Genomic DNA, 10,670 nt, shown 5'->3' with positions numbered 1-10,670 from the left:
TGAATAAAATAGATAAGCAACAAGGATATTGTACAGCACAGGGAAATATAGTCATTGTTTTGTAATAACATTAAATGGAGTATAATCTTTAAAAATAATGAAAATAATATAATATTGTAAATCAACTATACTTCAATAAAAAAGAGACAAATTGGAACATATTAGGCTATCAATTATAGGTGTCAATTTTAATTTTTATTATAGTTATTTTGATATCAAATATCATTTTCATTATTTACTTTATAATTTCTATTTGATTTTCATTGAGTTCTAGTGACAGTTTCATAATGGAGTATGTAAATTAATTTAAAATATACTCCTTTGCTTATTCTCTTTTAGGACTTTTGCATGGCTTGGAAACAGGAATCAGAATTTACAAAGAGAGATAGAGCTGCCAGAGTCATTCAGAAGGCCTGGAAAAGTTTCCTTGTGAGTTTATTTCGGTTTTTTGCAGCTTTATTGAGATGTAATTGATATAGTTCACCTGTTTAAAGTATACAATTCAGGGACTTCCTTGGCGGTCCAGTGGTTAAGACTTTGCCTTCCAATGCAGGGGGTGTGGGTTTGATCCCTGGTTGGGGAACTAAGATCCCACGTGCCTTGTGGCCAAAAAACCAAAACATGGAACAGAAGCAATATTGTAACAAATTCAATAAAGACTTTAAAAAATAATAAAGTATACAATTCAACAGCTTTTCGTATATTAAAGAGTTGTATACCACCCTTTGCTTTATAAGTAGACTTTTTTTAAGTTTCAAAAAATTAGCATTAATTAATTATCTTATTAACCTCACTAATATTTATTGAGTTTCTGATCTGGGCCAGGCACTTTGATAATGGCTACTATGAGCAAAAGTATCACTAATTGGCTTATTTGGCTTTCACCTCTAAACATTTTATATCTTGACTCTGGAATCAGGTTTGTGAGCAAGTGTTAGGGATACATTCACTCATTTAATATTTATTCAGTACCTACTCTTGAGGACGTAAAGTATATCTGGATTAATGTAGTAGTTTTTCACCATGCTCTAGTCTGAGTAGAATTAGTCTCCTTATCCAATAAGAAATATTCCAATTTGATTTACTGGGTTAGGTGAGAGCCAAGAGGTGAAATGACTTCTCTCTTTTCTCTAGGATAGCATCAACACTCTGTGTGTGAAGTGGTATGGCTCTCTTTCTAGCACACAAAAGTACCTTTATATCAGTTAATGATGTCTTGAAAAATAATTTCCATTATTTGCCTATGCTGGGGCACAACTATTGATTTCCAACACTAAAAAAAAAAGAATTTCCTTTAAAATCTACTATTCCTTTGTTGGTCTCTAACAGCATACTTGTCATCTAGGCTTAAGCTTTTCTGTCATTTGTAATTCTTCTCTCCCACATTCAAATCCAATCAGCCACATACCTTTGAACACCTGTTATGTTCCTGACACTGTGCTAGGCATTTTACAATACATCCTTGTGCTTAAGGAGCTTCAGTAGAGAAGCCATGTACATAAACAAACGTGTGTGTGTGTATTTTAACAAGATGGTAGACTGAACACACATTTTCACTTTCTATCCTTCTAGAACCCAACTGAAGTGACAATGTATAGAAAGTTAACCCATAACAGAGAGAAGGGAGTTCATGAGCAAATAGGAAATTTTATCTCATACCAAAAATAAATGGTAGTATCCTGTTGGACATATCTATGTAGAAGACTTGCCTATACATACCTTAAAGGGGCACTAATGAGATAGCTCGTTTGTCATTGGAACCCTAGAAAGGACGTCAATTAGGATTTAGCAATTTAAAAAGGCTAAAAGGAGAATGACTATAGACAATAGGGTTAATTGAAGGTCTGTACATGGAACAGCTGTGCCAGTTGTCTCCACTGTCACTTCAAGACCCAAAGCTATAGGCAGGTGGTTATTTATCATTAGTCAAAAATCTACTGGTAGATGGATATTTACCATTGTGCATATAAGAGAAACAAACCCAGAGTAGCCCACAGCTTTGGAAAGATGGCAGAGGTAGAGCCAATAAAAAAGATCCCTTTGGTTCCAGAAAATCTCCTGAAAAAGAGGAAGGCTTATCAGACCCTCAAAGCCACCCAGGCAAAGCAGGTGCTTTTGCAAAGGAAGGAGCAGAGGAAAGGAGAAAAACTCAAGTTTAAGCAACTAGAATGGTTCCTACATGAGTCCTGGTGGCAACTACGTGACAGGGTGCGACTCAGACGAGAAGTGAAACCTCGTGGCTTGGAAGTGCCAGATAAACACTCCTTAGTCTTTGTTGTACACATCCAAATGATTAATGGGGTGAGTTTACTGGTGTAGAGGACCATTGCAAGACTTGGCCTGAATAAGATTTTCGGTGATGTCTTTATGAAAGTAACCCCTTAAACCATAAAAGCACTTCATATAGTGGAAACTTATGTGACCTGGGGATTTGCAAATCTGAAGTCTGTTCAGGAACTCATCTTTAAATGTGGACAAGCCAAGGTCAAGAATAAAATCGTCACACTGACAGACAACACAGTGATTGGGGAGCACCTGGGGAAGTTTGGTGTCGTTTGCTTGGAAGACCTCATTCATGGAGTTGCCTTCCCAGGGAAGGATTTTCAGGTGATCTCAGGGTTCTTGTGCCCTTTGCAACTCTAAGTAGCCTATTGTGCTACCAAGAATAGAGGGGGCTTCCTCAAGGAAGTGGGCTCACCTGGTTATCAAGGTGAATGCATCAATCGACTCATCTGGCAGCTGAACTAAACCCAGAATATCTGAAAGCACAGTGCATTGGAAGCATGTGTTTTAGTTTTATGGAATTGTTACCCATTATCTTCAAGGAAGATTATTTTCTGCTTTATCTTCAGAAACTGGAGGTAAAAGGTCAGGAAAAAGATGATGATGTTCACAGCAGGCAGTTTTCATCCCACCTCAGTTCCAAGGATAATTTCCTGTGTGTCTTCTGTGATGACCACCATCCACCACTGAAACCAGCAAAGATTCACTCCATGGAGATAGGAGTCCTGTTTTATCACATCTTCTATCCTGGGGTTTAATGTTGGTGAATGAATACCCAAGCATGAATACAGGACAGCAGTGAACCGAGCCCAGGGCCTTGTTTTGGAAAGAACTTGAAATACAATTGGAAAGAAGCACACAAAAATAATGCTCTCTGCTGTGAGTCCATGTTCTAACTTCAGTGACAGCTTGGCAAGCTCTCAGACGTGGCTGTCCCTAGGTGTATCTGGTAACTTCCTTATCCTTGCCTGCAATTGGCTTAGTTCTTTTCTCTAGCTCAGAATTTTAACCTACTCTTGGATCTGTGAGACAGATGGACCCTTTCCCCAGCCAAATGGAGTGTTTCCTGTTAAGAACATGGTGGTAGATTGCTGAGCCCCTGTGCCATTTATGACTCAGGGAAATGCCCACCATTTATTTCTGCTGGGCTTCAAGATGGAATTTTCTGGTTTCCCTGATGATCAGTCCTCTTCTTAAAACCCAAATCAGAAGCTGAAAAAGAATGGATATATGTATAACTGATCCACTTTCCTGTACACCTGAAACTAACACAACATTGTAAATCAACTATAACACAACATAAGTAAAAATTAAAAAAAAAAACAAGGGACTTCCCTGGCAGCCCAGTGGTTAAGACTCTGTGCTTCCAATGCAGGGGGTGCAGGTTCAATCAATCCCTGGTCAGAGAAATAAGATCTCATATGCTGTGCAGTAGCACAGCATCCCCCCCACCAAAAAGAAACAAACCCTGAAGGATTATCTCTTTAAAAAATTTACGTGAACCATCTGGGAAAGCTAGTTCTAGCATGGATTTGGTACTCCACAGTAAAACCCTCTTAATTTTAGTATTTGAGAGATGCCTTGTGTTATTGCTGGCTACCTGACCATACTTCCTCTAAGAAAGTCTGTTCATTAACCCACTTCACAAAGGCCCAAGGCAATCTTCCCATTCATGAGTGTGAACAGTGGAAAACCAGAGACTTACACAAAAGCACAGGATACTTACACTAGCTCCCTAGAAAAATTGACACAGACCTTCATTTGTCACTACTAATGGACAATCACCTGACATTTAAGGAAAACCAATGATGTAGAAACAGAAAGAAAAGAAAAAGAAATAACAGAATCTGAAGGAAATAAAAATGGTAATCAATTTAGCTTAGCTCATTATGTTGAATGGCTCTAGGAAGGTTGTATCTGGAGACTAAATAGTACACCACGCAATAGAAGGTATGACTGAGAAGCTGGATTTAAAAAGACATTTGAGGGAGGTGGAGTCAAGATGGTGGTGTGGGAAGATGTGGAGTTAACATCTCCCCACAACTGGGGTGACTGCCAGCTACTGGTGGGAGACTCTGACACCCAAGGAGATGGGAGGAACCCCAAAGTGAACCAGTAGGACATAGGGGGACTGAAGGGGTGAGGAGAAGTGGAGTCCAGACGGGATCAGCACCCCAGAAGCTGGGGAGATCAGGAGAGGCAGGCAGGAGGGACTCTCTGAGAAGAGCAGGAGAGGACCAGAGAGCAATTGCCTGGCCCACTCAAGCCCAGGAAGCCTGCTGGGCTCCCAGGTGAGGTCCCCTGCCGTGCCTGGACCCCTTCTGTTCCTTGAACCTAAGCCCCACTCCCCACAGCCCCCAGGGCCTTTTCCAGTCCTGTAGGTCCTGAGCATTGGCCCCACCCACCACCCAAAACTTGCACTTGCTTAAGCCCCCCGCTCCACAGCCAAGGCCTTCGCCCCCCCTCCCTTTTCCCTCCTCTTTTTTATTATTGTGGTACTAATGTACCTTCTGGTTTCTGATTCATCTATATTTTTATTTTTATATTCTTCCTAACATATCTGTTAGTTTCCTAGTCTAATTTTATTTTTTACCTTGTTGTTGCTTTTTTTTTTTTTTTTTTTGCCACCCCAGGTGGCTTGCAGGATCTTGGTTCATGAGCCTGGAGCTGGGCCAAATCTCCTATGGTGGGAGTTCCAAGTCTGAACCACTGGACTAACAGAGAACCTCAGACTCCAGAGAATATTCACTGGAGTGAGGTCTCACAGAGCTCCTCATCTCAGCACCAAGACCCAGCTCTACACAATAGCCTACAAACTCCAGTGTTGGAAACCTCAGCCAAACAACTAGTAAGACAGGAATGCAATCCCACTCATTTAAAAAAAAAAAGAGAGAGAGAGAGATGGCAAAAAAATATGTCACAGATGAAGGAGCAAGGTAAAAACCTACAAGACCAAATAAATGAAGAGGAAATAGGCAATCTACCTGAAAAAGAATTCAGTGTAATGATAGTAAAGATGATCCAGAATCTCAGAAATAGAATGGAGGCACAGATTGAGAAAATACAAGAAATGTTTAACAAAGATCTACAAGAACTAAAGAACAAACAAACAGAGATGAACAACACAATAACTGAACTGAAAAATACACTAGAAAGATCAATAACAGAATAACGGAGGCAGAAGAATGAATAACTGAGCTGGAAGACAAAATAGTGGAAATAACTGCCAAGGAACAGAATAAAGAAAAAAGAATGAAAAGAATTGAAGACAGTCTCAGAGACCTCTGGGACAACAATAAACACACCAACATTCGAATTATAGGGGTCCCAGAAGAAGAAGAGAAAAAGAAAGGGTCTGAGAAAATATTTGAAGAGATTATAGTTGAAAACTACCCTAACATGGGAAGGAAATAGTCACCCAAGTCCAGGAAGCACAGACAGTCCCATACAAGATAAACCCTAGGAAAAACACACCAAGGCACATGTTAATCAAACTAAGAAAAAATAAATTCAAAGAAAATATATTAAAATCAGCAAGGGAAAAACAAAAAATAAAATACAAAAGAATCCCCATAAGGTTATCAGCTGATTTTTCAGTGGAAACTCTGCAGGCCAGAGAGAGTGGCAGGATATACTTAAAGTGATGAAAGAGAAAAACCTACAACCAGGATTACTCTACCCAGCAGGATCTCATTCAGATTCAATGGAGAAGTCAAAAGCTTTTCAGACAAGCAAAAGCTAAGAGAATTCAGCACCACCAAATAACTTTACAACAAATGCTAAAGGAACTTCTCTAAGTGGGAAATGCAAGAGAAGAAAAAGACCCACAAAAACAAACCCAAAACAATTAAGAAAATGGTAATAGGAACACACATATCGATAATAACCTTGAATGTAAATGGATTAAATGCTCCAACCAAAAGACACAGACTGGCTGAATGGATACAAGAGCAAGATCCATATATATGCTGTCTACAAGAGACCCACTTCAGACCTAGGGACACATACAGACTGAAAGTGAAGGGATGGAAAAAGATATTCCATGCAAATGGAAATCCGAAGAAAGCTGGAGTAGCAACACTCATATCAGATAAAATAGACTTTAAAATAAAGACTGTTACAAGAGATAAGGAGAGACAGTACATAATGATCAAAGGATCAATCCAAGTAGAAGCTATAACAATTATAAATGTTTATGCACCCAACATAGGAGCACCTCAATACATAAGGCAAATGCTAACAACCATGAAAGGAGAAATCGACAGTAGAAAATCCTAAAGTTGTCACCAGAAAACTACTAGAACTAATCACTGAATTTGGTAAGCTTGCAGGATACAAAATTAATGCACAGAAATCTCTGGCATTCCTATACACCAACAACGAAAAATCAGAAAGAGAAATTAAGGAAACACTCCCATTTACCACTGCAACAAAAAGAATAAAATACTTAGGAATAAACCTGCCTAAGGAGGCAAAAGACTTATACTCAGAAAACTATAAAACACTGATGAAAGAAATCAAAGATGACATAAACAGATGGAGAAATATACCATGTACTTGGATTGGAAGAATCAATATTGTGAAAATGACTATGCTACCCAAAGCAATCTACAGATTCAATGCAATCCCTATCAAACTACCAACAGCATTCTTCACAAAATTAGAACAAAAAATTTTAAAATTCGTATGGAAACACAAAAGACCCCGCAAAACCAAACAATCTTGAGAAAGCAAAACGGAGCTGGAGGAATCAGGCTCCCTGACTTCAAACTATACCACAGAGCTACAGTAATCAAAACAGTATGGTAATGGCACAAAAACAGAAATATAGATCAACAGTACAGAATAGAATGCCCAAAAATAAATCCATGCACATATGGGCACCTAATCTATGACAAAGGAGGCAAGAACATACAATGGAGAAAAGACAGCTTCTTCAATAAGTGGTGCCAGGAAAACTGGAGAGCTACATGTAAAAGAATGAAATTAGAACACTGCCTAACACCATACACAAAAATAAACTCCAAATGGATTAAAGGCTTAAATGTAAGACCAGACACTATAACACTCTTAGAGGAAAACATAGGAAAAACACTCTTTGACATAAACTACAGCAAGATCTTTTTTGACCCACCTCCTAGAGTAATGGAAATAAAAACAAAAATAAACAAATGGGACCTATGAAACTTAAAAGCTTTTGCACAGCAAAGGAAACCATAAACAAGATGAAAATACAGCCCTCAGAATGGGAGAAAATATTTGCAAATGATACAACAGACAAAGGATTAATCTCCAAAATATACAAACAGCTCATGGAACTCAATATCTAAAAAACAAACAATCCAGGGTAAAAATGGGCAGAAGACCTAAATAGACATTTCACCAAGGAAGACATACAGATGGCCAAGAGTCACATGAAAAGATGCTCCACATCACTAATTATTAGAGAAATGCAAACCAAAACTACAATGAGGTATCACCTCACACCAGTCAGAATGGCCATTATCAAAAAATCTAGAAACAATAAGTGCTGGAAAGGGTGTGGTGAAAAGGGAACCCTCCTGCACTGTTGGTGGGAATGTAAATTGATACAACCACTATGGAAAACAGTATGGAGGTTCCTTAAAAAACTAAAAATAGAATAACCATATGACCCAGCAATCCCACTACTGGGCATATACCCAGAGAAAACCATAATTCAAAAAGAGACATGTGGACTTCCCTGGTGGCGCAGTGGTTGAGAGTCCACCTGCCGATGCAGGGGACACTGGTTCGTGCCCCGGTCCTGGAAGATCCTTTATGTCGTGGAGCGGCTGGGCCCGTGAGCCATGGCCGCTGGTCCTGTGCGTCCGGAGCCTGTGCTCCGCAACAGGAGAGGCCACAACAGTGAGAGGCCCGCATACCGCAGGAAAAAAAAAGAGACATGTACCACAATGTTCATTGCAGCACTATTTACAATAGCCAGGACATGGAACCAACCTAAATGTCCATCAACAGATGAATGGGTAAAGAAGATGTGACCCATATATACAATGGAATATTATTCAGCCATAAAAAGAAATGAAATTGAGTTATTTGTAGTGAGGTGGATGGACCTAGTGTCTGTTATACAGAGTGAAGTTAGTCAGAAAGAGAAAAACAAATACCATATGCTAACGCATATGTATGGAATCTAAAAAACAAAAAAAAATGGTACTCATGAACCTAGTTGCAGGGCAGGAATAAAGAGGTAGACATAGAAAATGGGTTTGAGGACATGGGGTGGGAGGGCAAAGCTGGGGCGAAGTGAGGGTAGCATCCACATATACACACTACCAAATGTAAAATAGTTGGCTCATGGGAAGCAGCAGCATAGCACAGGGAGATCGGCTTGGTGCTTTGCGATGACCTAGAGGGGTGGGATAGGGAGGATGGGAGGGAAGCTCAAGAGGGAGTGGATATGGGGACATGTGTATGCATGTGGCTGATTCGCTTTGTTGTGCAACAGAAACTAACACAGTATTGTGAAACAATTATACACCAATAAAGATCTTTAAAAATTTTTTTTTTAATCTGGCAAAATGTCTGAACTTTATGGGTTGATATTCCCTTTTGTTCTTTGTTGGTATTCCATTTAAATATTGTAAAACTTTGAAATAATGCTACCTTTATCACCACAAACACTACCAATATAAAATTGGTAGAAATATAAGGGAAAGAGGAGATAAATTAATTAAAATAACTATTACAATTAAAAAATCAAGAGAAAAGTTTGTGTAGAGACTACATTCCTTGTTGCTGCAGCTGATCCCACCTACTGCTCACTATGTTCACTGATGTTCAGCCAGCATCTCAATTGGCCAGAGTACTTTGCCAGGTAGAATAACACAAAACTTACTTTATGGAAGATCATGTTAAATAACTAGAATCCAGCAGAGTCCAGATGTAAGATAAAAAGTGTGTCATACAGAATACTTACCCAATGATGATAGAGCATTGCTCCCAAACCCTGAATGTTTCTTCTGTGATTCATACAGTAGTATAGGTTTCACAGATCATCATGAACCACCATCACAATTCCATTTGTCATTGTTTTTACTCAGCCCTAAAGGGCCAACTAATGTTATCACTTGCACTGAAGCCCTGGACCATCCAGAGAGACTTCTCTTTCTTAGGTTTCACTCAAAACTAACAGATTTTCGGGCTTCCCTGGTGGCGCAGTGGTTGAGAGTCTGGCTGCCGATGCAGGGCACACGGGTTCGTGCCCTGGTCCGGGAAGATCCCACATGCCGCGGAGCGGCTGGGCCCGTGAGCCATGGCCGCTGAGCCTGCGCGTCCGGAGCCTGTGCTCCGCAACAGGAGAGGACACAACAGTGAGAGGTCCGCGTACCTCAAAAAAAAAAAAAAAAAAAGAAAGAAAAACTAGCAGATTTTCAAGACCCTTGTAAATTGTCAGGCAGCACACCAAACTCTAAGGACCCTCAAACTTTGCACAGAAGTGGTAGATGTTTTTTGAAATTTTTTGTTGAAGTGTAGTTGATTTACGATGTTGTGTTGGTTTTGGGTGTACAGCAAAGTTTTTCAGTTATATAAATATATCCTTTTCCATTATAGTTTATTACAAGATATTGAGCATAGTTCCCTATGCTATACAGTAGGTCCTTGTTGGTTATCTATTTTATCTAGAGTAGTGTGTGTATCAGTTAATCCCAAGCTCTTAATTTATCCCTCCCCCCACTTCCCCTTTGGTAATCATAAGTTTGTTTTCTATGTCTTTGAGTCTGTTTTTGTTTGATAACTACATTCATTTGTATCTTTTTTTTTTTTAGATTCCACAAAAAAATAGATAAAATAAAAAATAAAAAGAGGTTAGAAACTCCGAAAAACAACTAACCATGAAAGTCATGGTTCAAATATAAGGCAAATTAATATATTTCTAACCTCTATGTAAAGAGAATAATTTGATTTTTTTAATATCTTTATTGGAGTATAATTGCTTTACAATGTTGCTAGTTTCTGCTGTATAGCAAAGTGATTCAGCTATACGTATACATATATCCCCATATCCCCTCCCTCTTGCATATCCTTCCCACCCTCCCTATCCCACCCCCCCATCCCACCCCTCTAGGTGGTCACAAAGCATGGAGCTGATCTCCCTGTGCTATGTGGTTACTTCCCACTAGCTAGCTATTTTACATTTGGTAGTGTATATATGTCAATGCCACTCTCACTTCGTCCCAGCTTACCCTTCCCCCTCCCCATGTCCTCAAGTCCATTCTCTAAGTCTGCATCTTTATTCCTGTCCTGCCCCTAAGTTCGTCGGAACCTTTTTTTTTTTAGATTCCATATATATGTGTTAGCATACGGTATTTGTTTTTCTCTTTCTGACTTACTTCACTCAGTACATT

At 39.3% G+C, this 10,670-nt stretch overlaps 1 protein-coding gene and 1 pseudogene across 1 annotated transcript in view; both read left to right on the top strand.

Annotated features, from left to right (window-relative positions):
• Window positions 1-348: 348 nt before the first annotated feature.
• C9H11orf65 (chromosome 9 C11orf65 homolog) overlaps window positions 349-10,670 on the top strand; it is an 89,774-nt gene continuing 79,452 nt past the window's right edge. The window contains 1 exon segment of the mRNA XM_060160331.1: window positions 349-429. Coding sequence (XP_060016314.1) covers window positions 349-429 — 81 coding nt within the window.
• Window positions 2,008-2,875, top strand: LOC132525385 (large ribosomal subunit protein uL30-like; annotated as a pseudogene).

The sequence above is a fragment of the Lagenorhynchus albirostris genome, chromosome 9, assembly GCF_949774975.1.
Source record: "Lagenorhynchus albirostris chromosome 9, mLagAlb1.1, whole genome shotgun sequence".
NCBI classification, from domain to species: Eukaryota; Metazoa; Chordata; class Mammalia; order Artiodactyla; family Delphinidae; genus Lagenorhynchus; species Lagenorhynchus albirostris.
This window is presented reverse-complemented; position numbering and strand designations above follow the sequence as displayed.